The following is a 27,550-nucleotide window of genomic DNA, read 5'->3' on the forward strand; positions in this document are numbered from 1 at the left end:
TATTTAAAAGATCTAAGTAGTATAAAAAGGACCCCTCTAGCTACCCCTAGATTTACTTAGTATTATATTCCTTTTTTTTAAATATTAAGAGAGATAGCGTCTTTTTTTTAATTATTAAGAGAATGGGCTTTAGCCCTATTAAATTCGCCCTTTTAACTACCTCTATATCCGTTATCTAAGGGACCTTCCCTCATTATCCGTAAATAAAAGCCTACTTATTAAGAGCTTTTATTACCCTCTATTCGTTTAGCCTCGTATATCCTCTAGAGGCTAACGGGGCGAAAAAAGAGTAGTTAATATTATTAATTTCGTTATAATCTAATTCGTTAGTATAGGGGGTAAGATCTTCCTTATTTTCCGAATTTTTTATAAAGGGTATATACTTTAGGTTATTATTTTAACTACCGTTACTAAGTTCTATACCCCCAGATCTACCCTTATATATAACAAGGAATTAGTTAAACTAACGAGGGCTAGTTTTGCTATTTACTACCCTCGACTTTTTATACTATTTATATAATTTAGTACGCTCTTTTTTAAAATAAATACTTAACTAATATCTATCCTTTTTATAAATATAATATTACCTCTTCTATTACCCTACTTATAAGTTAAATCTCTACTTATTTAATAAATCTAAGCCTCCTTATTAATAATTACCGTATTTAGCCTCTTTTTTTTTCTTATTATACGTTTAATTAACTTAATATTATTAATAAGGGCCGTCGTATACTTAGAAATAAGTTTAGCGCAGTATTCTCGCCTTAATATTAAAACTAAATCTTAGCCTTAAGTAAAGCGTCTCGTAGTCTTCGGGTACTTAGTATAGGGTTATTTTTATTTTTAATATACGCTAAATTGTAATATAGAGATATTTAATTTTCCGCTTATTTATCCCCTTATTTAGCTAGGTTTTCGCTAGCTTATCGATTCGATCGATAAGCTTTTTAAAGATCTTTATTTACGATTTACTTTTTATTATCCTAGCTATAGATATAAAAGAAATTGCTCGTAGCTTAGATAGGAGCTTTATATTCCTATTATAAGTCTCGAAGCGGCTTTAGATTACGTTAATTATACTAAGAAAGTCGTTTCGATCGAGATTACGTACTACTTTATAATAATAATTAGAGGCTTTGCTTACGAGTACGATATTAATTACCGAATAATACTAGTACTCCCTAATTCTAACTTTTTTATAATAATCGTAAAATATTATTAGGGTTTTTTATAAGACCTTATACTTCCCCTTAGAGTATAATTTCTCTTTTAAAAAGATCTTTTTAAGGTTTATAAATTACCTCGTATTTATTACTATATTTTCGGTATTTATATACGATCCCTGCGTCGCTACGTATTATTAATAACTTCGGGTCGTTTACCTCTTTTTTTATTAGCCGATCGGTGCCGAATTTTGCGTTAATAGCGGTAACGAGTTATAGATCGAAATAAGTAGAATTATTAATTATTATACTTCTAGTACTATATTTTGCCCCAGTATATCCTTTTATAATAATAGATTTCCGTTAGTAATTATAAGAAGGAAATCTAAGTTGTTTACTCTTTTTTTAAATTCGTTAAAGCGATTATACGCTCTATCGACCTATACTTAGTTCTATAACATAAATTCCTCTTCTATAATTATCGCTATTAGTATTTTATATAGCTCTCGTAATTATAATTACGCTAATAATACCCCTCGCCCGTAAAAGAATTTATTAACTACTTTTATAATTCCTAAGCTTATGCTCGCAAACTATTCGTTTAGCTAATAATTAAGGTCGTTTACGATCTCGTAAAATAGGGGTTACCCCTATAGCCCCTTTTTCTTATAGACCTTAGTTAAATAGATTAACACCGCGTTAATTTACTTATTATTAAGCTAATCTGCGATTCTATATATCTACGTCCCCTAATAATCCGGGTTAATATTTACTTATTTATAAGGGATTAGGATTTTATTTAAGATCGGGTTTCGTCCTCTTTTTTCTTACCCTAACTTACTAAGGGTCGTACTTTAGCTTATACTTATATTAATAGTTACTAACGTATTTAATTTTAATAGGGATATATTTAATCTACGCGCTAGTTATAGCAAATCCGTACTTTTACTACTTAACGAATTTATTAAGGTTTAAAAGATTCCCGCTTCCTCTTACTATCTCGCTACTACTCTCGTTTTTATTATTTTTAGTAATTATTACTACCCTCCTAAATTACTAGCTATCGTACTTACTAAGATCTTCCTTTTTATTTAATATAAAAGGGTAGGTTTTAGTAGTTCCTTTTTATAATAGTAATAATAAACGTTTATATTATTATAAGAAGATATAGTAATTAGTCTTAGGATTTTTATTAGTTACTAATTTCTATTATCTTATATATTTCTAGCCTCCTAAGCCTCGTGCTCTCTATAATTTCTAAATAACTTCTTTCCTTAACCTACCTCCTCTAGGGTAGTATTCTATAAAAATAGTTAAAAATAAACGCCGGGCGGCTCGTAAAAGAGCTATGTAGGCTATTAAGAACTATATAAGCCGTTAAGTATAGTTAACGAAGTTAAGCCCTCCTTTTTATAAAATCGTAAATTTTAAAGACTTACCGAAAATACCTACTTATCGCTCATACGTAATAGGGTTAGATACTTTAAAAATCTTATCTTTTACGGCCTCTTAGTACCCTATTTTATATTTTTTAAGTAGTCTTTTTCGTAGTTTAATTACGGTTAGGTAATTATCGCTTAAGTATTTCCTTTTACTAATTTAACTAGTTAATTTTTAATCGCGGGCCGGCTATAAAAAAGTCGTTTAATAAAAAAGCTACTCGGGGCGACGGTAAAAGGCTAGTTACTTAAGTAGTTCTATTAATTAACGTATTTTAATATAGTAAACGTCGACCTCTCGTAAGTAATAAAGGGCTACGATTACTTAATTCCGTACGGTATTCGAGAATCGCCCCCTTTTTCGTCTACTTTTATAAAGTTAATTAATACGAATCTCCTATCCCGTACGGTATTAAAAAGTCGTCTTTTTTATATAATAAAATACTTTACTAATTTACGATAATAGAATTTAATTACTAATTAGTATTAGTATCCCTATTATAAGGTAGTTAGTTCGAACCGTAGTTAACGAAGAGATTAATTAAACTATATAAATATCTACGTAGTTATAAAAAGGAGGTTCTAACCGTAGGTTAGGCTAGCTATAATAATCGTAAATAGGGCCCCTAATTAGCCCCTGCGCAGTCGGCCGTACGCCGCGGTCGAATTAGACTTCTAATCCGACAGTTTCGTCAGGTCCTTGGGCAGGGACTCCACGCGACTGTAAAGAGTGTCCACATCATCGTAGTTGTCGAGACCTCGTTTGAGACTGTTCAAGACAAGAACGACCCAGACAAAGACCCCTTCAGCTTTTTTACAGATAAGTCCGGATAAATCATCCGTCCCACCATATTCGAGGTCAATTTCCATAGCCTCAAGGCGTTCTCGCGCAAGCAAGTGAATATCTCGACTGGTCAGATCCTGGATCTTGAGCATCGGAAATTTTTCAAGGAAGCGCTTCAAGGCTGGCTCAGGGCGGCTGGAAAGACAGACTTTGACTTGATTTGTGGAGACAAGCTCGTCAATGAGGCCCAGAAGTCGGTCAACTCCGTTGTCCGGTGTATCAGCAACTTCATCCAAGCCATCCAAAAGCACCACGTATTTGCAGGGTGACTCTCGTATTAAATCCAAAAGGGTTTTCTCAAGTTCTTTTGCAGTCCAGTCTGTGTCTGAATCCTTCGTTGATGCTTTCGGTTGTCTCTCTAAGACTTGCATTGCATGGCTCTTTCCAAGAGCCAGGACTTGATGAAGCAGAGAGCAGAGTAAGCCTTTGATACTTTGTTGCATAAGAGTACCAGGTCTCCACAGATAATGAGAAATACAGTGGGATGCTGAATTGCAGCATTCCATGGTTCTACTATTCTTTTCAATGTATTTCATGAGTGTGCTTTTCCCCGAACCTGGTTTGCCACTAATCCAGTATGTCTTCTGGGTGTCATCTTTCAACCAGTCGACGAAGCTATCCCAGGGACGAGGCACGGAGTAGCTGACACCGCCAGAACCCTCCGATAATTCGGATGGCTCATTGGACTTGATGCTAGACGTTTCGACGTTGACGGGCTCATCGCTGTATGCGCTAGAGTTGCCTTCCGTAGAATACTCCGACTCCGAGTCGCTGAGATACATCGAATCGCTGAAGATCCATCGAAAGGTTCTTGGATGCGATTCCGAAACCTGATTTCTTCGTTCATTCATTCCAGGATACTTTAGACTTTTCAAAAGCTGCTGATAGGCCTGCTCTTTGGCCTTTGAGTCCTCTCTGGACGCCATCCTCTGTGAAAAAGTATCCTGGACATCCTGGGCAGATGATAAAACATGATTCTTGATAGAAATCTCATGATTAGAAAGCTTGAGGGACACGTGTGACTTGATTTCGTTCTGCGTCTGCGAGGATTCCATGGTGACGTGGTCTTGAATTCCCTTCGTTTGTGTCTCAATGGCATTTCGAAGGATGCTATTCGAAGCCGCATGGTCTGTGATGAATTGCTGGAGCTCTTGGCTCAGATCTGAAAAGCCCTTGTTGTTCGCTTGGTAGAGTGCTTCTACTCTGGCGAACAGACGCTCGAGAATCGACGTGTCCATGACTTTCTGCGCGTCATCCAGATTCCCTTTGAGTCTCTCAAGTCTCCTCTTCCGCCACAGTATCTTTGGCGCAGCGACCAGCGCTCTAAGTTTGCCTGGCTGACTAGGAGACAAAAACTTCATCTCCTCCTCCAAATCTCTGGCATTTTTGACACACTTGGCGGCAAGGTCGAGAAGTCGCTTCTCCATTGTCGGTGCTCTAGTGGCAGCGGCAGTGGGAGCAGCAGTAGCAACGGGCGTCGGACGTTTACCCAAGGACTTCTCCAAACCATCGCACACGGCTTTGAGACTCTCGGCGTGTTCAGAGAGACCGGGTTCGGGGGAGCCGCTCTCGTGGATCCGTCGACACATCGAGATGGCCTCGTGGCCGAAGCTGATGAGCTGCATGACGTTGCAGGCGAGGCTCAGGCCCGCGATGCCTTCGAGGCCGGACATGGCGGGCCGTTCCTGGTGACTAGCCCAGTAGGTGAGGTAGGATAGTTTTTGAGCAAGGTAAAATCAAAAGGTTGTCGGTTGCCAGGATCGTCTGAGTTGTCGATCCGTGTGGTTTACGCTGAGGGATTTGAGCAAAGAGGCAACAGACGACGATGAGGCACCCAGAGACAGGCAAAACGAGACGATGCAGAAGGGAAGATTGACGTGGCAGGGAAGTTGGGAGGGGCGTTGGTTGGGTGCGTTTACTTGGCGAGACGCAGCCTGATTGTGATATGGCAAGTTCGACTGCATTGGAGGAACCGCGCCTCCCTCGTGATCTGCCGCGCATTCAGACACGCCCAATCAAGTTCAAGTTGCTCATGCATTGCCGGATTGGACGAGGTGAGTTGCACTGCAATTTTCACAACGAGAGACTCGTGATTGGAGATTTCGATGAGCAGCTCTGAGCTTCATTATACATCTAAGGTAGTCCAATACTCCCAGTGATATCAACCCAGCCAGCAAATAAGTTACTAACCAAACGCCATGTATCTCATGCCTCCCTTCTACCGTAACAACTCTTTGGTCATCTACTTCCTCGAATGCACCATCCGCCCCTTGACCCAAACCATCTTGGTATTCCGATCATCCCCATTAAACACCCACTTCGCAACCCGATTCTCCCAGCTCTCCCACCCAAACACATCAACATTCCCATCCTCCTCCTGCTCCCCATCCTCATCGACAACAGGCAACCCAATAAGCTGCGCATCCCACTGCAAACCAACCTCAAACCCGCCAACCTTCCCGCCCAAGCCAACAACTTTGGCACCGCCCTTCGTACCGAGATACAGCACCTCCTCAACCGTCAACTTAGCCCTCTCCTTCTCCTCCCCCTTCAGCCCCATCGCAACATGCCTCGACACCAACGCAGCCTGCCTCGCCGCCTCGAGTATACTAGGACTATACCCGCCGCTCATATCCGTCCCCAACCCGACATCGATCCCCTTATCCCACAACCACCTCACCCTCGCCGCACCGCTCGTGATGGAGCTGTTACTACACGGACAATGCGACACCTTCGCGCCCCGCTCCGCAATCGTATCCGCCTCCTTCTCCGACAAATGAATCGCGTGCGCGAGCACCATCCTCTCCCCCAACAGCCCATGGCTGTCATACACATCCGTATAACTCTCCGCCTCGGGGAACAACTCCTTCACAAGCTCAATCTCCCCCTCATTCTCCGAAATATGCGTCTGCGCGAGCACATCCAACTCCCGCTGCAACCCCGCCAGTCCCCTCATCGCCTCCCCCGAACAAGCCGGCGCGAACCGCGGCGTCAGCACCGGCGCGACGAGCTCAAAGCCCGGGTCGATGCGCCGGATATGCTCCACGCTCTCCCTCGTCTTGCGCAGCGAGTCGGCCGCGGACTCGTCCTTGTAGTAGTCCGGGCACAACCCTTCGCGGTCCATGCATACCCGCCCGACGAACGCCCGCTGGCCGAGGGCGAGGCAGATGTCGGCGAGGAGGTTCGTTGCGGCGACGTCGATTGTGGCGTAGTATGCCGAGGTGGTGGTGCCGTGGGCGAGGGTGCGTTTCACGCAGGCCGTGTAGACGCGTTTTGCCTTTTTCTGGTCGGCGAGGGAGGATTCGAGGGGGAAGGTGTAGGTGTTTAGCCAGTCGAGGAGGGTTGATTTGCCAAAGATGCCGACGTTGGGGTATTGTGATGCGTGGACGTGGGTATCTGGTGGTGGGGCTGGTTAGCTCTGGGTACGATGTCTCACTACGGGCGGGAGAGCATCCCGAGACAGATGATCATTATCCCGGGCGCACGAAGAGAAAGAAGGGGTCTGAACATACCAATGAACCCAGGAAAGAAAAACTGCCCCTCCTTGCCAACACAAACCTCGACATCGCCAGCTGCCCACCCCAAGCGCGGCAGAACCTCCGCCTCGGCCTTCTTCAAACCGCACTCCGCTTCCACAGCAACAATCGTTCCCGCGGCATCGACGCAGACGGCCGCACCGTGGAGGTACTCGAGCTGCTCCTTTGTCTTTGAGTGGATGAAGGAGCCGAGGAAGAGCTTATTGCGCGGCTGCGGTTGCGCTTGCGTGGGAGTGTGAGTTTCGGTTGATGTTGCGCCGGCGGCGGCGGGCGGTAGGTCCCTGATCATGTCGCCCATTATGCTATTGCTATTCGTCTACTGGCTTGACCAGAGTCGATATTGAGACTCTCTAAAGAAAAGTGTCCAAATGAAGGTTCGGTGGTAGACTATATCGCAGGTGGCCGTGACGTCGGGATACTCTGTCTTCGGTTGTCGTCGGCAGAGTCGGCGGCGGTTGAAACGAAAATCCCCACCACGTTGCTCTCTCCGTCTTCTTTGTTTCCAATTCCCCGTGTGCTTCAAAAGGCGCAGGTGATCGCTAATGCTGAGAATTCCCTCTCACCGAGGATACCACAGAACGATGGACCGGAATGGCAATTGCTGGGTCAATGCCCTCAAATGACAGCAGTCACGGGATGAACGTTGCAAAAGGTGGTACGGAGAGGATGAGGTAAGTGAGGTAAGGCAGAAAAGGTGAAAGATGGGTATCGTCTCTTCGGTTCAAATTTCCCAAAACCCCTCTCTTCAAACGCAAAAGCAAAGCGAAGGGAAAAGAAAAGGAAAAGAAGGGGGACACGGTAGATATATGCGGTGCAACAGATGACGCGAAGCCAAAGAAAGCATGTGCTTCGTCCTTTTTGTCAAGGTCAAGGTAAACGTAGTTCGCCCGGCGGCCGTCTCCTTCCACGTTCGGGTCTCCCCAGGATGCCACCCCCCAATTTACCCCTCCAAGAGATAAGACGCGGAATACGGAGACGGACTGATTGACAGGGGATGGGCCCGACTCGACGGGACTAAGTGTCAAAGCAAAGAAGCTTTCCTCTCTGAGCGTAGCTGGATGTGACTACCTAAACCAACAACAGGAACAAAATTGTCCTAGTCCGAAAGTCTAGAATTGGGATTTGTTGGGTTACAATTGCATACCAGTCTTCTCGAGGTGCGGAACTGCGACCCCAAACTGCTGCCAAACACCACCAATGCGCGCCCCGCCCCCCACTTCGCAACGCACCGGCCGCACGTCGTACGGCGCTCGCCGCTGGCCGACCGCAGCTCTCATCCCCCTCGGCTTGACTCCATCCGGATAGCTCTCCAGCATTCCCACCATAGCTCTTCCAATCCACATCACCCCCGTTCCTCGGCCCTTCCAAGTCACGCCTCGATCTATTCAAGCCACCGCCTGATAAGTTTGATAAGCATCCTTTGTTCGTCAGGGCGGCACGGCATGGCCATGTCTTACTCTTGGGACACTCTTGGATAGGCTGATTATCGCAAAACCACATGGTCCTCCACCGCCATTCCGACTCTTCCCAAAGTCATAATGTTCTCATCTTCCCCTCGAGACGGGTAGTCGAACCCGTCCCGCCCTTCCGTCCGCATGCTGCGCCAGTCGGGAGAAGCATCAGTGTTCCGGGTCCCTGCAGTCACTCTTCGTAGATCCCCGCTGTCAAAATAGCTGCTGTGCTTGCCAGCTGCCACTAGCTTTCCAGTCATCAGTCATTGTATCACCCTCTGCCTTGTTTGCCCGTCAGACAAAGCAATGCCATCGGACATTTTATCACACGCCTCTCGGAAACTTTACACAGCTTGTTGAACCTTGGTTGCTCTATTTCTCTTCTTGTGCCACAATTAAAACTCTAGAATAATGAACGCCCCAAACATTTCATGTAATGACCAAACACAAAGCTTTCTAAAACGCAGCATGATAAAACAGTCATCAAGAAACCACATCCCTAATTGGTACAACGCTTACGCCGTCTAGAGTCATTCAATGCCCTCCTCCTTCTTTTTATCATTCGTTATACCGTAGCCCGATTGCTCCTTCTGTCAAGTGCGCATACACAGCCTATGCTGCGGCACCAGGGCCCTCGTGCTCACCAGCGAGGCCATTGACTCCGTTGGGGCCAGGGCCGTCCTGGGTGTACTGATCCCAGTTCGCCAAGATTTGAGCAATCTTGGGCGAGTTGGTCAGCTTGTAGACATCCTCAAAGTATTCCTTGGTGATGGCGAAAGGCTTCGCTGTCACGTTGGGGATGTATTTGCCGACAAGCTTGGCAGGGTCGATCGTCGTCTTGTTGATCTTCTTGAGAAGGAACGATCTGAAAGGCTTGACGCCAGACCGCAGGAAGGTCGAGTGGAAAGGCACATCGATACCGCGGAGAGGAATCGTCGCGAAGCCACGCTGGAGCTCCAGGGGCGTGGGCTTCTTGAGGGTAGCCTCGGCGCTGCCCTTGATGATCTCCTTGAGAGCACCCTTGGCCTCGTCGATGTTGCCACGCATCTCCTCAATGTCAATCTTCTGTTGCTTGAGGAAGTTGGTGACGCCAGTGAGGGTGTCGAGCGCGCGCAGGTCACCAGCAGCCACGTACTGCATGTTGGCAATGTTGTAGTTGACAATCTCAAGGAGCCAGCCAGTCTCCTCAGAGATGCAGTCGACAACGAACTGCAGAGCCTCCTCGTTGAAAGTCTTGGAGATTCTGCTCGGGTTGATGGCGCACATGGAGTAGTTGGATCGGCCAGCGGCGTCACGCTCGACAGCGACTTGCATGGTCAAGCCACGGTAGAAGACGACCGACACCAAACTCTCAATGGGCATGACCTCGGCCAAGGCGGCGAGGGCAGAGTACTCACCCAGGGAGTGACCGGCGAAAGTGCAGTCACGGGGAACAAGACCCTTTGACTTCATGTCCTCAAAGCTAGCCTTCTCCATGAGGGTAAGGGCAGGCTGAGTGAACTGAGTGGCGGACAGCAGGCCAGTGGGCGAGCGGTAGGTGTAAGAGGTGGTCTTCTCGTCAATCTCCTTGAAGATGCGCTCAGACTTGATGCTTCCATCGGCGGCAACGGTCTCGAAGGTCATGGCCATGTAGTTCTGGCGGATGGCCTTGCCGCGAGGGCCGCCGAAGTAAACGGTAAGCTCCTTCGGGTTGTTCTTGACAATGTTGGTGATGGAGAAGCCGTAGTTGTCCAGGAGGTACTTGTCGGCACGGTCCCAGACGTCCTTGGCGACGTCACTGCTAGCGTAGAGCTCCATACCCATGCCCTGCTCCTGGGAACCTTGACCGGTGAAGACGTAGGCAGTCACAGGCTGCTCAACCTCGGCCTCACCGAGAAGAACCTTCTCCTCAGTCTCCTTGTTGCTGGCCTCGACCTTGATAATCTTGCGGCCAGAAACCATACCAACGTGCTGAAGCTTGACCTGAAGGTCGTCGTTGGGGAGGACCATGCCAACCAGAGAAGCGTGGAAGCTGCGGACACGACCAATGTTGTTCTCAGCAGCCCAGGTTTCAACCAAGCTACGGACGGCAGCGCTGGAGTACATGCCGTGAGTAATGGTGCCGGGGAGGGCAGCGTAGTTGGCAAACACGCGAGAAACGTGAATGGGGTTGTAGTCACCGGAGACACGAGCGTAGTTCTCGTTAGTGGCAGGGGCGCGAAGCTGCAGAGGGGTACGACCGCTGAGAGGGATGGGGTTCTCAAAGTGGAGGGGCTGGTCGAGAGGGGCACCAGTGCGCTCGAGGTAGTCAACAACGGGGTTGCCGTTGGACTGGCCGGCCTCGTAATCAACGCTGGCGACCTGGATGATCTCCTTGGTGGGGAGCTCAAGAAGAACCTGGCCCTGAGTGGAGACGCTGCTGTACATCGTCTTGGTCTTGTAGCGGTAGAAGCTCTGAAGACGGAAGGTAAGCGTCTGTCCGAGGAGGTCGAGGTCGCGGGGCAGGTCATCAGTGTTGAACCACTGCTTCGACTTAAGAACAGCAACGTCCTTGCTGGTGGCCAAGTGAAGCTGGATGGGCGTCTCCATCTTGCGCTGGAAGGTGTTCTCGTAGTCGGTGTAAGCACCGCGGTACAGGAACTGGGAGGTGACGTCCATGACAGCCTCACCATCGCGGTAGATGGTACCGCAGACCTCAACCATCTTACCAGACTCCTGGTTGATGACGGCGTTGATCTGAGCGGTGGTGGAGACCTCATCGCCCTTCTTAAGAGGCTCAGCACCAGGCTTCATGCGGAACTCATTGGACAAGTGAACAAGCTTGAGCAGGTCACCGTCAATGGTGCGAGGGAAGATGGGCTTGGTGATGGCCTTCCAGCCAACGACGATGGCGAAATCCATGGGAGCGTAAACAGTCTTGCCGGGACGCTCAACGAAGGCCTCGCCAGTGTTGCCAACGGCGTGGATGAAGTCGTTGATGCTCTCACCGGTGATGGTGGCCTTGCCACCGTCGAACTTACTGCTAACATCGGCATCGAGGTTGAAGGTCTCGTCACCGAACCACGCACGCCAGTAGAATTCCTTGATGCGGTCGTTGCGACCCTCCATGACTTCGTGGATCGGGGCGTAACCGGCCTCAGGGTGGTAGGTGAACTTGAGAGGCAGAGCAACAGGCTTGCCAAGAGCAGTGGTGTCCTTGATCATGTTGACAACGATCTCGTTCTTGCCCTCCAGCTTGACCTCGATGACATCAACGTACTGGTTGTGGCGAGGCTGCTCCTTGACAATGATCTTGGTGTTCTTCGCATCCTTGGGGTTGTGGATCTCAACGAAGAGACCGCGGGTGGGTGCGAAGATACGCTTGAGAGGGTTGGTCTGGAACTTTTGGCCCTGAACAACAACCTCAGAGGTCAAAAGAGCGTGGCGCCAGCTGCGATCGGGACCGGCAAGCAGGGCCAGCCATGCATCGAGGCTAGGAAGGGTCGCGGAAGGCGAGGTGGAGAGGCGGTAGGTGTTCTTGTGGGCATCATCGTAGGAGACGGTGAGGCCATCGACATCCTCGACAGGGATCTCAGTCTCGATGAGCTTGCCACCAAAGTACTCAATGGTAGGAATGGCCTTCTTCTCGCCCTTGTAAAGGTCTCTGGTCAAGTACTCAACGTGCGTCTTGTGAATTCCATCAAGGATGTCCTTGATGGGCTCGTCAATGACCTTGGAGAACTTGACAGCAGTAGGTCCCTGGAGAATGCAGGTACGTCCAACATCCTGGCCAATGACGGCGCCGAGGTCCTCAGACTGCCAGAGGGAGTCCTTCTTGAAGTAGAAGTCAAAGTTCTCATCCAGGGTAGGGATGAACGTGACAGGCTTCTGAATGGGACGGAGGCAGAGCATCAAGAAGTGCTGGACATCCTGGGCGTTGATGAGCTGAGTCTCGGCGTCAGGGTAGTGCGAGAGAATCTTCTCAACAGTCTCGTAAGGAGTCTGGAGGTCCTTGAAGTCCTGCAGCTGAGCGACCTGGCCAGGCTTGGAGGTGAAGCGCTCCTCAACACGGCGGATGAAGTCACCAGTGAGTCTGATGAAGGTGGGGTCGATCCAGCGCTGCTCGTGACGGATGTAAAGCAAGTCAACCATGCGGCGGACAACCTCGCCGTAGGTCATGTCCTCCAAATCGACAGCCTGGCCAGCACGGTTGCGACCGAACCAAACCTTCTGGAAGTCGTCGTTGAGCTTCTTGACAATGTAGTCGCGGTTCTTCTTCAGCTCAGCGACGCGCTTCTCCTTAGGGAGGGAGAAGATCTTCTTGTCCATCTCAGCCCAGAAGAGGACACCACGAGTAGCAAGCTTGTGAATAGGCTCGCCCATCTCAGACAGAACAGTAACGACACCACCGGTAGGTCCAGTGTAGGACTTCTCCCACTCGCTGTCTTCAACACCAGGGGCGTCGATGATGGCCTGCTTGGCAGCAGGGCTAGTCTTGGCCTCCTTGGCGACCATCATGCGACTACCGAAGAGAGTACCGTCGAAGGGCATGGGAGGGTAGCCGTAGCTCTTGGACCATTCACCAGTGAGGTACGGGTAGGTATCCTCGGCACCACCGAAACCACTGCCAGCAACCAGGATGATGTTCTCCTGGCGACGAATGCGAGGGTACATGGTGAGAATAGGCTGGTGGAAATCCTCGTAAGAGTGGTGACCACCTCCACGACCACCAGTCCACTGCAAGAGCACGGGGAAGGTTGGGTTGGCCTTGGCGATGTTGATGACAGCTTGGATAGCGTCGACGGAGCCGGGCTTGAAGCTGATGTGCTTGAGACCCAAGGTGTCGATGTACTCCTGGGCAACCTCGACGGAAGGAACACCAGCGCCGATGGTCAGGCCCTCAATGGGAACACCCTCAGCTCTGAGTCTCCCGAGCATGGGGATTTGCCATTGCATGGCACGGGGGTTGACGTAGATCAAGTTGACACCGATACCACGTCCAGCCGGGATGGCACCCTCAATCTTTCGCAAAGCGGCGGTCATCATGTTGGGGTCGAAGTAGCCACCACCGGCCAACTCGATGTGGTAGCCAGCGTTCATGGTGGCAGCGACGAAGTCCCAGGGGACCGTGCAAGGAGTCATACCAGCGACGACGATGGGAGGAAGACCCAAAAGTCTGCTCATCTTAGTATCGACGTAGGTATCGCCGTTAGATGTGGTGACCAAGCGAGGACCGAACTCCTTAACCCAGTCCACAGCGTATCTGACCGCGTGCTCCTCGTCACGGTCAAAGAGCTCGGGCTTGTAGCCGACCTCCGTGATGGAGCCATCAACGGAGCCAGCGAGGATAACGCGAACACCAGTACCCTCCTTGTTTCGGCTGGTGAGAACACCAAGACCAGAAATACCGCCAGGACCAAAGTCAAGGACGTGGGTGGCCTGAGGGAAGACGGTGGCCTTCTCCCAGTTGACGGGGTCTCTGGTGATGAGACGAATGAGGGTAGGGACAATGTTGCTGTCGCCGGCCTCACGGAGATCCTTGCCAGTGTTGGTGTCGAAGACCGCAGTGCCCAGAGACTTGGAGGGGATCTTGATGTTCTTCAAGTCCTCGTCAATGAGCTCCGTCGCCTCAGCAAGATACTTGCTGTGGAAGGGTGCAGTGATGGGCAGGAAGCGGTGAACGAAGCGGAGCTTTCGCTGGGTGTGGGGGATACGGTTCTGGTCCAGGCCCGTGGGAGCCTTGACCTTGCGAAGCTGCGCGTTGAGACCGTACAAGGAAATGGGAGGACCCGTGACAACCAGGTTGCGCGGGCTGTTGATCAGGGAGATGGAGATATGGCGATCGGCGGGCAGGTACTTGTTGGTTGCATCAATGTGCTTCTGGACCTCAGCCTGAGAGAGGTCTCTGATGCTAAGCATGGGTGTGGGGGTACCCTCGCCGTTGTCGGCCGACTCTCTCAGCATGGTGGGCGTCAACGAGGTGCGGGGGAACACCTGCTGGCTGCGGGCACCGATCCAGAAGAGAATGGTGAGCGCAGAAGGGGCAAGCTCCTTCCATGACTCCCAGGACTCGGCAGCGGCAGTGATGGCAGCGAGCACAATGCCCTGGGAGTGACCAGTCGTACCACTGATCTGGTCGCGGAGCAGACCAGGGTGAACACCCAACACCTTGCAAGTGACCTCGTAGTGCGCAAGCTGAACGAGACCAATCAAGGGGAAGCTGACGGGCGCTGAGATGAGGTAGTCGACATCGGGGGTCGCGTCCTCGCTCTCAAGCCATCTCATGATATCCAAGCCCTTGGGGTAAAGCTTCTCAGCCTCGGGGTGCTTGGACAGGTTCTGAAGGAGCTCGGCAGCGTTCAAAATAAGCTCGCCGACGAAGGGGTTGTAGGTCTTGTAGATCTCGCGCAACTCCTCGAAGTACTCCTCGATGTTGCCCTGACCGCCGAAAATGGTGTAGATATCGGCGGAGCCATCATCGGATGCGCGGAAGAGCGCAGATCCGTAGGCCTTGATGGAGCGACCAGTGGTCTGTCTGGCTTGGTAGTAGCTGCGGATGACGACCAACTTCTTGGCGTCAATGCCGGGCAGCGTGGCAGCGAGGGCGTGAACCTCGTTGCCTTGGAGGTAGCCGCGCTCGAACTCGTTAAGGACGAGCTTCAGAACCTCCTCGTAAGAGCCTGACTCGTCATCCTCGCCCTTCTCGACCTCGTCGGCGACGAAGCCCATGTATCTTGCGACCAGCTCTGCAACGGATGAAGGCTCGTCATCCTGAGCAAGCTCATCTGTGGCGGTGGGGAGAGTGGCATTGAAGCGGTCCTTCAATTGAGAGGCGTGGAAGTGCAGGGCGGTCGGTACGAGGAGGGAGGTCTCGAGAGAACCGTGGCGGAGAGTGAGAGGTCGCAGAGAAGCGTTGGATCGAGGGGTAGAAACGCCCGTTTGAGGGCCTGTTCCAGTGCCGTACATGGTGATGACGGTTTTTGGGGGTATCAAGAATGGGTGTGAAGTTTTTTCGTGCTATGAATGGAGCTTTGCTCGCCACGTTTGTTAGCCGAGGAGTGCTTGTTTTTTTACCGCCTCTTTCCCCTGCCGATCCAGAGATGTTTCTCCAGCAGGAGATGGGGAAAACAGTAAGATGGCTTACCTTGTTTGTGACTCCGTAAACTCAGCAAAGAGCAGGAGGCAGCTAGTTCAAGATGCTCCGGTATGGCGGGGGAAGAGGGAGGAAGTGTGCGGCAGTAATGTCGTGTCTTTAGGTATTGAGCGTGGGTGGTCGTCTAGAGCTTTCTCTCCTATTATCCGAGAGCAATTGGTGGTCTATAAAGGACAAGAAAAAGAAACGAGAAGACTGCCTGCAAGTTCTGTCCTTGACGTGGAGTTGTGGGAGGGAAGAGCAAGAGAGTGGCAGATGGCAGCTTAAAGAAGAGTGGGATGGTGAGCAAGGGAAGGTTGGGAGAGTTCTTGGACGAGGTTATGATGGGAAGGCGAGGCAATTGAAGTGTATCCCTTTGGACTTTTTTTTCTACTGCGGCCCGGGTCTGGTCTGGGTCCCTGCTGACTTTCTTGGGGGAGTGGGAGTTGAGTTGAGTTGAGTTGAGTGAGGAGCGTCTGTGTGTGCGTGTGTGTGTGTGTGTGCCTGTCTTCCCGGGTCTGTCTCAATAAGTGGACATGGATTGATTGGGATTGTGGGATTGAGAACCGGGACTTGGTACTTTCACGCCATCATTGAGGAGGGAGACTCAGAGAAGCATGGCGGGTGTGGTGTGTAGGTAGATGGACTTTGGTGTGCGGTGTGTGGATGTTCAAGTGGATGATGAATTTGATGGATCCAACCTTTGAGCCAAGTATCCGTACGAAGTACCGCCTGCTTCTCGACCCTTTTTTCTGTTTTTCTTTTCGTGAGAGTGAGGTCAATCCCACCAACGTAATTGGAGGTATCTGGCCCAGTTTGGGTCACTTTGGTGTGTCTACGAGGGGTAAAAAGGGGATGTACCCAGGACAGGGACAGGTACATGGCCCCGATACGCAGAGAAGACGAGATGGAACTCAACGATTAGAAAAAAATAGGCCGGGGTCATTTTGGGACATTGGATTGGAATGAATCCAGTTGGTTCGGGCTGACGGAGGAAAGGCACGTTGGACCGCATCTTGAGTAGGTACTGCGTACCTGCCACGCTTAGGTAGGCCCCATCCCCATCTGCTTCACTTCCACTGCGCTTGCAAGGCAGGTACGGGTTGACGGGTGGAAAGTACCTTACTCATTACCTGTACTCCGTACTCCGTACTTTGTACCTTTTCCCGGCTCAAGGCAAGAGGCACCACAGCTCTCAGGATTCAAGAGCGGAAAGAACAGGGGAGGTGGCAGTTGGCCGTTTGCTGGCGTCAAGCAGTGCCTGCCTGGTCGCGCGGCCAAGTGACCAATTGCTACGGGTACGTGTGTCAATGCTAATCAATCCAATTGTCTGTGTGTATGAGGTAGGTACTGTAGGCATTCGTATGGAGCATCGTCTCTCCCGTCTCTTTTTCTGCCTTTGCATCTCTCCAAAAGTCTCAAATCTCAATGTCTCGCCAAATTTTTTAGTTCTGTTGGGGATGGTCGTACACCCCAATCCACCCCTCCAGCTCCACCCTTGACTTCATGCAGCCCGAGTGATCCGCAAGGGTTCCGCTGTTGGAGAACGGGCGCCAATGTACCGGTACATGCCCTCGAACCTCCTTCAACCTCTCTCCCACTCATCCAAGCATCCTCTTCCCAAGTTTATCTCCCAAGCCACACTTGGATGATGGCGGAACGCCGCAACCACAACGGATCGTGTCTACACAATCTTGCCTCCGGATCTTTGCCGCCAACTCTTAGCTCATCGGACCGGTCTCGTCTCTTTTTCAAGGTGCTGGATCAATGGACGCACGAATCCTCGGCCAAATGGCATCATTTCGGCTCTTGGGCCTGGACTTGCACCATACTTTTCAACATCAGTGCTGATGCTAGGCGAATCGCACTTGTCGCGCACGCCGATAAGATGCCGAGTTGCTACCCCGGATGCAACAAACGGACGATAACGAGCCCAAAACTAAGGCGCCGTCGCGGGCCATCTCGGGTTCTGCTGCGCGACATCGCTCGATGCCGAGTTGCCTCTCAGAGCAGCTCTTGCAAGGAAAGGAAAAGAAGTTTTCCAACCTCGCCTCTTCCTTGTATCGACTCGCCTCGCTGACCGGGAGTTGCGAAAAAAGGTGTCGCCCACTTCGACTTGGACCCTAAAAGATCCTGATATGCGGGATCCCACCAAGTACAATGTACTCCCGGGCCCCCCGTTACGTTCCCGCAACTCCCTGGCCGGTTGAAAGGCGGTCAGCATCTCTAGCGTCGTATCCGATATTCTGCCGTCTCCTTCTCCCCACCGCTTTCACCCCACGCCTGGGGCTCGATGCTGGGGAGGATGGGAAATGCGCGGGACCCTGAGGACGAGGATCCGGCAGGGAGAACGGCATGTACATGTTTGATGTACCGATACCAGCCGCCACACCGCACTCGCAGCTCCGGCTTGCTGAGGCGGGAGCTATCTCTTTGCCATGCCACGCCGCCCACGCGGGCGGGCGGTCGGTCGTCCAGGAATGCAAGCTCTAGCATCTGCGTACCACAATGCCCTGTGTATCTTCCCTTGCCATGCGTGGAGGGGTAACGAATAGCGATGAGATTTGTACCTAGGCACCGTCTCGGTAAGACATACTGCTTGCCCGCTGCCCAGCCAAGCCCAGGCTTTTAAGCATGAACTGATGAGGCACAGGGCTGGAATCCTCGAATATCGACAAGTGTTGCACCGAGCTCATTCACTCGGTCTCCGATTGTTCATCGACGTCTCTCGGTTGGCTCGGGCGAGCTGAGTTGAGTGGTTGAAGAATGCTCCTGGTGATGAGCGATCAGACACAGGTCGCACTTTGTGGTTTGTTGCGCATCACAATGGCTTGTTGACTGAGGCTTCCGTCAACTGGGCATCTTCACCCACCTTTCGTGGCTCGTCTACTGAAGAACTGGAGCAACCCGTCGTACGCAACCGAAAGGTCAGCAAGAGCTTAGTCAACTTCGAACTGATTAGGTCCTCCTGGGCCTGGCCAGGGCTGGAGTTGAGGCAAACCAAGCCCCTTCTGCCCCTCGAACAGCAGATTCGAGCCTCGACAGGAAAAGCTTGGGTTAATCCGTCGTCTACTGTATACGGAGTACAACTCCAGTCGCCAAGGAGGTATCGCTACATTACACCCCCATCGGACCGTGGCGGGTTCCTGGAGCAGAGACCACTTTTGCCCCTCCTCGCCCTCCATTTCCCATTTCCCCTTCCACTCTTCCATGGCCTTCTGCTTGCAACATGGAGGCTTTTTTTGGCTTGTTGCTGAGGAGTTGCGGCTGTTACTTTCCGGATCCCCGTTGGGTGACGGAGCAGAAGATATCTTATCATGGCACCACTTTCCCACAGCTTGCCGCAGTCGTACTGAATTTGTACACGTATACAAAAGCCATGCTGTTGATGACACTTTTCACATCAGAGCTATATGTGTGTGTGTGTGTGTGTGTCGTTGGCCGTTGGGAAGAGCCGTAGCTCTATCCGTATCTCTTATCGGCATCGGTATCAACACCCCGCCAAGCATCAAAGCTCCAACAAGCTTCCAGCTCTCTCCCCCTCCAAAGGGAAGTGTGTGGGTAGTCTTTGAACGTCGCAAGAGACTGTAGCCAACAGGAATGCAGCGATAAGGGTGAGCTGATAGAGGCACAATCAGAGTTAAGGGTCATCGGAACGGGTACATCTCAAGGCCAAAGGTGAGGTGAAGCTTGGGAGGTCTCAGACTAAGATCACCAACACCCAGAGCCTCGCGAAGGGCTAGACGTTTGCTGCAGGCGCTAAGTAGAGTCGAGGACTCGAGGGGCAGGTACGGCGGCCACTAGCCCGAATTCAACATTCCGGCAGCTCGGGAAAGGGCAGCGAGCACGGCGAGGAAGTAAAAGTCGGGCAGAGAGACGACGAGAAGGAGTCAAGACATTGAATGCGCGCCACACGAGGCTAACGACAGCGCCCAGCCGTGCCAGCCTCTAGCCCAAGGCAAAGAGCCCGAGAGCTGGCAAGCCTTGCGATGTGAAGCTGTAAATCAGGTACAGCTACTTTGCTTGGTCTTGTCTCATCCCACCTCGCAACATGGCACGTACCCGCACTTCGCATTACACGACAGGCTGGCTTGAAGAGGTGGCAGACAAGAGACAAGGCGCAAAGCCTCGTTTGATAGAGGGAAGCGATAAGATAGCGAGGAGGCGCACGGAAGGAGTCACTTGAGACTGGTGGATAATGCATGCAGGACGATGATGCGGCAGCTGCCACTTTGCTCGTTCACTCGCACGGAAGACGAGGAGCACTGACTGGCTTCGGTCTAGCCAGGTGACAAGATATCTTACGTATCAGTATGCGATGGTGAGAAAAGCTTGGTCCCAAAGAGTTCATGCTTTACGTGGCTTGTAAGTTGTTGGATGCGATGATCTGAATTGAGAAAGAAGCTCTTGGGATCAAACGCAAATATCACCTCTAGAGGTGAGGTTGAGGTAGCTTACACATAATCAGTACGGGTTGGTATGATGTATAGATAGTATCGGGATGGGTGAGGTTGGAAGTCTTGGAACCGGTGACACCCCCATCACGTCTTCTTGATGAGCTGGGTTTTGCTGGATCATGAATACCTAGATGGATGGATGTTGCCTATCCGTACCCGAAACCTTTTTCGCAGAGGTGACGCCTCACGCCTCAACTCCAACGTCAACTTGGCATCAATGACGGATTGTGGATTGCCCTCCCTGCCGTCCCTCCCAAAAAGATGTGCTCCACCCGTCCCACGGTTCCCACCCTGCATTCCCCCAATGAAATGGTTTTGTGGGGAAGTCCCCCTGATCAAACCAAGCTCGATTGGGGAAAGCGTCTGAATATGGTTGAGGAGCTTTCGACGCAGCGAGGTACGTACCGACCAGGCGTTGCAGCCAAACCACCCAAGAAAAGAATGGAAGCCAGGACCCAGCACCCAGCAGCGGTAAAGCCACACACACACCAAACCAAAAGTGACCACACGCCTCCCAGGCAATTTACACGCCAGCAGCTTTCTTCCCACCTGCATGGGGGGAACATGGGAACTTGAAGGGGACAACGCGTGAGGTGCCGGGGATTTCACGGCTCTCCCATCGCGAGGCAAGGCAGGCTAAGACGGGCCCACTTGTATGTTCCTTTCCCAGGGCCCTGCCGCCTTTCCTCCCACGTACCCCCTCGGGAGGCAGAACTGGAGGACGAAGGCTAAGAGAGAGAGGAAGAGAAAAAAAAAAAAAAGACAGAGAGAAGATGGCCAGTCGAATGTCTCGAGACATTACCCCCCGCCGCCCACCTCACCTCATGGATCCATCCATCCAACCTCACTTCCATGAGTGTTGTCCCTGGTGAATGTACACCACCACCTACTTGCATGTACCTTGTACCTGACCTCACCTGAGGTACCTCGACATTGGGAAAACCCTCCATACGCAGTACACTACACACTCCCTCCCTCTCTACTCTCACGCACTCTGCTCATCTTCCTTGAGCCGGTGGGGGCCCTTGCCTGGTTCAACATTCATCTTTTTTCCTGACGGGACCTGTTGTTCCCAATCCCATCCCCTCCCTTTCCAGTTGGTGTCCTCTCCTCACAAAGTAGACGCCCCCCAAGAAAGTCAATCAAGTGCCAGTGACCCGATATCGAGGGGCCAGAGCCATCAACATTGAGCCTGTCTCTTCTTTTTTTTTCAATCAAATCCAACCATCTTCCCTTCATCCGTGGTCCTCCCAACTTCCAAACCACTTCTACATCTCCCTCGCTCGCCTTCGCCAGTTTGTCCCTCCCTCTCTCTGGCGCGGACTTGATTCTCCCTTGAACAGCCACCACCCACTGTCCAGAAAAAAAAGTCTTGCGAGCTTTGTCTGCTTCACATATACCCTCACCGCAGACACCAACGCCATTCCACACTGTTCCAGGATTCCGACTCTCCCACGGACTCCCACGAACAGCATATACCCCTCCAAATCGTCAAAACTTCGACGACGACTTCTAGATACCCTCAATTTCTCGGTTCTCCTCCCAGCTCCGTGTCATTGAGCTTTCCAGCTCCTCCCAGCTATTCATAATGCGTCCCGAAGTCGAGCAAGAGCTTGCCCACACTCTCCTTGTGGAGCTGCTTGCCTACCAATTCGCCTCGCCCGTGCGGTGGATTGAGACCCAAGATGTTTTCCTGGCCGAGAAGACCGCCGAGAGGGTGGTTGAAATCGGCCCCGCTGATACCCTCGGTGTGATGGCCAAGCGCACTCTCGCCTCAAAGTACGAAGCCTACGATGCTGCCAAGTCTGTCCAGCGCCAAATCCTCTGCTACAACAAGGACGCAAAGGAAATCTACTACGAGGCCGACCCCATCGAGGAGGAGCCAGAGCCAGCTGCCGCTTCATCGAGCGCGCCGGCCGCTGCTTCTTCCTCTGCCCCTGCGGCTGCTGCCGCTCCCGCTGCTGCGGCTGCCCCCGCGCCCAGCGCCGGCCCTGCCGCTCAGGTTGCCGATGCCCCCGTCCAGGCAATCGACATCCTGCGAGCTCTTATTGCTCAAAAGCTCAAGAAGCCCTTGGCTGAGGTTCCCTTGAGCAAGGCCATCAAGGACCTTGTTGGCGGTGAGTAGCGAAATTTTCAAAACTCCCCACTACCCATTGTAGCAACCTGCTGATCCCCTATTTCCACAGGCAAATCTACCCTTCAGAACGAAATCCTTGGTGATCTCGGCAAGGAATTCGGTTCAACACCAGAGAAGCCCGAAGATGTTCCTCTCGACGAGCTCGGTTCCTCCATGCAGGCCACTTTCGACGGCCAGCTTGGCAAGCAATCTCAGGCACTTATTGCCCGCCTGATCTCCTCCAAGATGCCCGGTGGCTTCAACATCACGGCCGCGAGAAAATACCTCGAGACAAGATGGGGCCTGGCTTCCGGAAGACAGGATGGCACTCTCCTGCTCGCTCTCACCATGGAGCCCCCTGCTCGTCTGGGATCCGAGGCTGATGCCAAGGCTTTCCTGGACGACGTCACCCAGAAGTACGCCGTCACTGCTGGTATCAGCCTGAGCACCCCTCAGGCTGGTGCCGCCGCCGGCGGCTCTGGCGGTGGCATGATGATGGACCCCGCGGCCATCGATGCCCTCACCAAGGACCAGCGCGCCCTCTTTAAGCAGCAGCTTGAGCTCCTCGCGAGATACCTCAAGCTGGATCTCCGTGCCGGCGACAAGGCCTACCTCAACTCCCAGGAGTCCGAGAAGGTCCTCCAGTCCCAGCTCGACCTCTGGACTGCCGAGCACGGTGACTTCTACGCCGCCGGCATCCAGCCCGTCTTCAGCTCCCTCAAGGCTCGCTCCTACGATTCATCCTGGAACTGGGCGCGCCAGGATGCCCTCCACATGTACTACGACATTATTTTCGGCCGCCTCAAGGCTGTTGACCGTGAGATTGTCAGCCAGTGCATCCGCATCATGAACCGCTCCAATCCCACTCTCGTCGAGTTCATGCAGTACCACATTGACAACTGCCCTGCGGAGCGCGGAGAGACCTACAAGCTCGCCAAGGAGCTGGGTGAGCAGCTCATCGAGAACTGCAAGGAGGTTCTCAACGCCAACCCCGTCTACAAGGACGTCGCTGTCCCCACCGGTCCCCAGACCACCGTCGACGCTCGCGGCAACCTCAACTACGAGGAGGTCCCCCGCGCCAGCTGCCGCAAGTTGGAGCACTACGTCCAGCAGATGGCTGAGGGTGGCAAGATCTCTGAGTACGGCAACCGCACCAAGGTTCAGAACGATCTGCGCCGCATCTACAAGCTCATCAAGGAGCAGCACAAGATGTCCAAGACCTCGCAGCTCGAGATCAAGAACCTCTACGGCGACGTCTTGCGTTCTCTCGCGATGAACGAGAACCAGATCATCCCCAACGAGGACAGCCCCTCCAAGAAGGCCAAGCCCGGCAAGGTCGAGACCATCCCCTTCCTGCACCTCAAGCGCAAGAGCCTCCACGGCTGGGACTACAGCAAGAAGCTCACAGGCTACTACCTGCAGTCTCTTGAGGAGGCTGCCAAGGACGGTGTCACCTTCGCTGGCAAGCACGCCCTCATGACTGGTGCCGGTGCCGGTTCCATCGGTGCTGAGGTCCTTCAGGGCCTCATCAGCGGTGGTGCCAAGGTCGTCGTCACTACCAGCAGATTCTCTCGCGAGGTCACTGAGTACTACCAGTCCATGTACACCCGCTTCGGAGCTCGTGGCTCCCAGCTTGTTGTTGTGCCCTTCAACCAGGGTAGCAAGCAGGACTGCGAGGCTCTCATTGACTACATCTACGACCCCAAGAACGGCCTCGGCTGGGATCTGGACTTCATTGTGCCCTTCGCTGCCATTCCCGAGAACGGACGCCAGATTGACCAGATCGACTCTCGTTCCGAGCTGGCTCACCGCATCATGTTGACCAACCTGCTCCGCATTCTCGGAAGCGTCAAGACCCAGAAGGCTGAGCGTGGTTTCGAGACCCGTCCCGCCCAGGTCGTCCTGCCTCTGTCCCCCAACCACGGTACCTTCGGTAACGATGGTCTCTACTCCGAGTCCAAGCTTGCCCTGGAGACTCTGTTCAACAGATGGCACTCTGAGGACTGGGGTCAGTACCTCACCATCTGCGGTGCCGTCATTGGCTGGACCCGTGGTACTGGTCTCATGAGCGGCAACAATGTTGTCGCCGAGGGCGTCGAGGCTTTCGGCGTTCGTACCTTCTCCCAGCAGGAGATGGCCTTCAACCTTTTGGGTCTCATGTCTCCTGCTGTTGTCGACCTCTGCCAGAGCGAGCCCGTCTTCGCCGACCTGAACGGTGGTCTTCAGTTCATCCCCGACCTCAACCAGACCATGACCAAGCTCCGCAAGGACATCATGGAGACTAGCGAGGTCCGCCGCGCTGTCACCAAGGAGACTGCCATTGAGAACAAGGTTGTCAACGGCCCCAACTCTGAGGCTCTCTACAAGAAGACCCTCGTTGAGCCCCGTGCCAACCTCAAGTTCGACTTCCCCACCCTTCCCGACTGGGAAGAGGAGATTGCTCCCCTCAACGACCGCCTCAAGGGCATGGTCGACTTGGAGAAGGTCGTCGTCGTCACCGGTTTCGCTGAGGTTGGTCCTTGGGGTAACTCCCGTACCCGTTGGGAGATGGAGGCTCACGGCGAGTTCTCTCTTGAGGGTTGCGTTGAGATGGCCTGGATCATGGGTCTGATCAAGAACCACAACGGTCCCATCAAGGGCAAGCCTGCTCCCTACTCCGGCTGGGTTGACGCCAAGACTGGCGAGCCCGTCGATGACAAGGACATCAAGCAGAAGTACGAGAAGTACATTCTCGAGCACTCGGGTATCCGTCTCATTGAGCCTGAGCTCTTCGGCGGCTACGACCCTGAGCAGAAGCAGCTTCTTCACGAGGTTGTCATCGAGGAGGACCTCGAGCCCTTCGAGGCGTCCAAGGAGACTGCCGAGGAGTTCAAGCGCGAGCACGGCGATAAGGTCGAGATCTTTGAGATCCCCGAGTCTGGCGAGTACATTGTCCGCATGAAGAAGGGAGCTGCTCTCTTGATCCCCAAGGCTCTCCGCTTCGACAGACTCGTCGCTGGCCAGATCCCCACTGGTTGGGACGCCAAGAGATACGGTGTCCCCGAGGACATTGTCTCCCAGGTCGACCCAGTCACCCTTTTCGTCCTTGTTTCCGTTGCCGAGACTCTGTTGTCGGCCGGTATCACCGACCCCTACGAGTTCTACAAGTATGTCCACGTCTCCGAGGTGGGCAACTGTATCGGATCCGGTATGGGTGGTGCTGGCGCTCTCCGTGGCATGCACAGAGACCGCTACCTCGACAAGCCCGTCCAGAACGACATTCTCCAGGAGTCTTTCATCAACACCATGGCCGCCTGGGTTAACATGTTGTTGATCTCTTCCTCTGGTCCCATCAAGACCCCTGTCGGTGCTTGCGCCACCGCTGTCGAGTCCGTCGACATTGGTTACGAGACCATCATGGAGGGCAAGGCTCGCATCGTCTTCGTCGGTGGTTTCGATGACTTCGGTGAGGAGGGCTCTTACGAGTTCGCCAACATGAAGGCCACCAGCAACGCCGTCGATGAGCTTGCCCACGGCCGTACCCCCGCCGAGATGTCGCGTCCCACCACCACCACCCGTAACGGATTCATGGAGTCCCAGGGTTGCGGTGTCCAGCTTATCATGACCGCCAAGCTCGCCCTTGACATGGGCATGCCCATCCACGGTATTCTGGCCTTGACTACCACTGCTACCGACAAGATTGGCCGATCCGTTCCCGCTCCTGGCCAGGGTGTCTTGACCACTGCTCGCGAGCACGCCGGCAAGTTCCCTTCGCCTCTGCTCGACATCAACTACCGTCGCCGCCAGATCGAGCTTCGCAAGAAGCAGATCAAGCAGTGGCAGGAGTCTGAGCTCGAGTACCTCTACGATGAGGTCGAGGCCATCAAGGCTCAGGGCCAGGAGGTCAACGAGAAGGAGTACGCCCACGACCGTGCCGAGCACATCAAGAGGGAGGCCGAACGCCAGGAGAAGGATGTTCTCCGCAGCCTCGGCAACAACTTCTGGAAGAACAACCCGGAGATTGCTCCTCTCCGTGGTGCCCTCGCTACCTGGGGTCTCACCATCGACGACCTCGAGGTTGCCTCTTTCCACGGTACTTCCACCAAGGCCAACGACAAGAACGAGTCTTCTGTCATCTGCCAGCAGCTCCGCCACCTTGGCCGCAAGAAGGGTAACGCCGTCATGGGTATCTTCCAGAAGTACCTTACTGGTCACCCCAAGGGTGCCGCCGGTGCCTGGATGATGAACGGCTGCTTGCAGGTGCTCAACACCGGTTTGGTCCCGGGCAACCGCAACGCCGACAACGTCGACCCCATCATGGAGCAGTTCGACATGATTGTCTACCCCAGCCGCACCATCCAGACCGATGGTATCAAGGCCTTCTCCGTCACCTCTTTCGGTTTCGGTCAGAAGGGTGCCCAGGCCATTGGTGTGCACCCCAAGTACCTCTTCGCCACCCTTGACGAGAAGACGTACGAGGAGTACTCCGCCAAGGTCAACGCTCGCCAGAAGAAGGCGTACAGCTTCTTCCACAAGGGCCTGGTCAACAACACGCTCTTCGTGCCCAAGTCCAACGCTCCTTACACCGACGAGCAGCTCAGCAAGGTTCTTCTGAACCCCGATGCTCGCGTCACCGAGGACAAGAAGACCTCCACCATCTCTTACCCCTCCAACTTCATGAAGGCGTCTGAGAAGACTGTCACCTCCACGGCGGCCAAGGCCACCCAGGACATGATGGAGGGTCTGGCCAAGAAGGTCGCCAACAAGAACAGCAACGTTGGTGTTGACGTTGAGGACATCTCCGCCATCAACATTGAGAACGAGACGTTTATTGAGCGCAACTTCACCGCCGGTGAGATCAAGTACTGCCAGTCCGCGCCCAGCCCTCAGAGCTCGTTCGCTGGCCGGTGGAGCGCAAAGGAGGCCGTCTTCAAGTCTCTTGGGGTCTCCAGCAAGGGTGCCGGTGCGCCGCTGAAGGATATCGAGATTGCCAAGGACGAGTCTGGCGCCCCTACTGTCAAGGTAAGCTTCACTCAGCATACACTTTACTCTTGAGACTGTTTACTAATTTGATGATAGCTCCACGGCGAAGCTGCTGCGGCTGCCAAGAAGGTTGGCCTTTCAGACATTAGCGTCTCCATCTCACACTCTGAGACGCAGGCGATTGCGGTGGCTGTTGCAAACTTTTAAAAAGCGGGTAGACTGTACAATGCATTTCTAGTTCATGGGATATAGGCAGGCATGGGATCTTGCTTGTTCACTTTGGTCGTTTTTGACATCATACAAGCCTGGGAGTATAGACTGCGGGTACACTTTGGGAGGAGTGTAGTCGCATGATCATCATCGTCGGATGAATTGACGAGTTAATGCACATGTTGGGAACGGCGCAACAACGATAGAAGCTAGTTCCTCGATGCCACAATAGAATCTGTATCAACCATTTGAATCGTGTACGTGATTTGATGCCAGGTGCGG

General features: G+C 52.6%; 6 protein-coding genes across 6 annotated transcripts; 2 read left to right on the plus strand and 4 right to left on the minus strand.

Annotated features, from left to right (window-relative positions):
* Positions 1 to 3,277: 3,277 nt before the first annotated feature.
* CLUP02_17677 (uncharacterized protein) lies at positions 3,278 to 5,119 on the minus strand (the record flags this gene model as incomplete). The annotated part of the gene is made up of 1 exon (XM_049296585.1): positions 3,278 to 5,119. One exon carries the CDS (start codon positions 5,117 to 5,119, stop codon positions 3,278 to 3,280), a length of 1,842 nt encoding a protein of 613 aa, XP_049137809.1.
* A 242-nt stretch (positions 5,120 to 5,361) lies between these two features.
* CLUP02_17678 (uncharacterized protein) lies at positions 5,362 to 5,655 on the minus strand (the record flags this gene model as incomplete). Its single annotated transcript, XM_049296586.1, has 2 exons — positions 5,362 to 5,561; positions 5,637 to 5,655. 2 exons carry the CDS (start codon positions 5,653 to 5,655, stop codon positions 5,362 to 5,364), a joined length of 219 nt encoding a protein of 72 aa, XP_049137810.1.
* Positions 5,656 to 5,688: 33 nt separating this feature from the next.
* On the minus strand, positions 5,689 to 8,746 carry CLUP02_17679 (guanine deaminase; the record flags this gene model as incomplete). Its single annotated transcript, XM_049296587.1, has 8 exons — positions 5,689 to 6,842; positions 6,959 to 7,298; positions 7,371 to 7,527; positions 7,616 to 8,026; positions 8,117 to 8,163; positions 8,228 to 8,440; positions 8,493 to 8,677; positions 8,734 to 8,746. The coding sequence occupies 8 exons, from the start codon at positions 8,744 to 8,746 to the stop codon at positions 5,689 to 5,691; spliced, it is 2,520 nt and encodes an 839-aa protein (XP_049137811.1).
* A 299-nt stretch (positions 8,747 to 9,045) lies between these two features.
* On the minus strand, positions 9,046 to 15,357 carry CLUP02_17680 (acyl transferase; the record flags this gene model as incomplete). The annotated part of the gene is made up of 1 exon (XM_049296588.1): positions 9,046 to 15,357. The coding sequence occupies one exon, from the start codon at positions 15,355 to 15,357 to the stop codon at positions 9,046 to 9,048; it is 6,312 nt and encodes a 2,103-aa protein (XP_049137812.1).
* A 1,817-nt stretch (positions 15,358 to 17,174) lies between these two features.
* Positions 17,175 to 18,780, plus strand: CLUP02_17681 (uncharacterized protein; the record flags this gene model as incomplete). The annotated part of the gene is made up of 5 exons (XM_049296589.1): positions 17,175 to 17,418; positions 17,468 to 17,685; positions 17,754 to 17,988; positions 18,177 to 18,254; positions 18,320 to 18,780. The coding sequence occupies 5 exons, from the start codon at positions 17,175 to 17,177 to the stop codon at positions 18,778 to 18,780; spliced, it is 1,236 nt and encodes a 411-aa protein (XP_049137813.1).
* Positions 18,781 to 20,753: 1,973 nt separating this feature from the next.
* CLUP02_17683 (fatty acid synthase alpha subunit) lies at positions 20,754 to 27,404 on the plus strand (the record flags this gene model as incomplete). The annotated part of the gene is made up of 9 exons (XM_049296590.1): positions 20,754 to 20,836; positions 20,903 to 20,995; positions 21,078 to 21,098; positions 21,172 to 21,275; positions 21,342 to 21,412; positions 21,497 to 22,097; positions 22,167 to 27,097; positions 27,155 to 27,244; positions 27,297 to 27,404. The coding sequence occupies 9 exons, from the start codon at positions 20,754 to 20,756 to the stop codon at positions 27,402 to 27,404; spliced, it is 6,102 nt and encodes a 2,033-aa protein (XP_049137814.1).
* Positions 27,405 to 27,550: the final 146 nt, after the last annotated feature.

This window comes from Colletotrichum lupini, chromosome 10 (genome assembly GCF_023278565.1).
Source record: "Colletotrichum lupini chromosome 10, complete sequence".
Classification (NCBI taxonomy): domain Eukaryota; kingdom Fungi; phylum Ascomycota; class Sordariomycetes; order Glomerellales; family Glomerellaceae; genus Colletotrichum; species Colletotrichum lupini.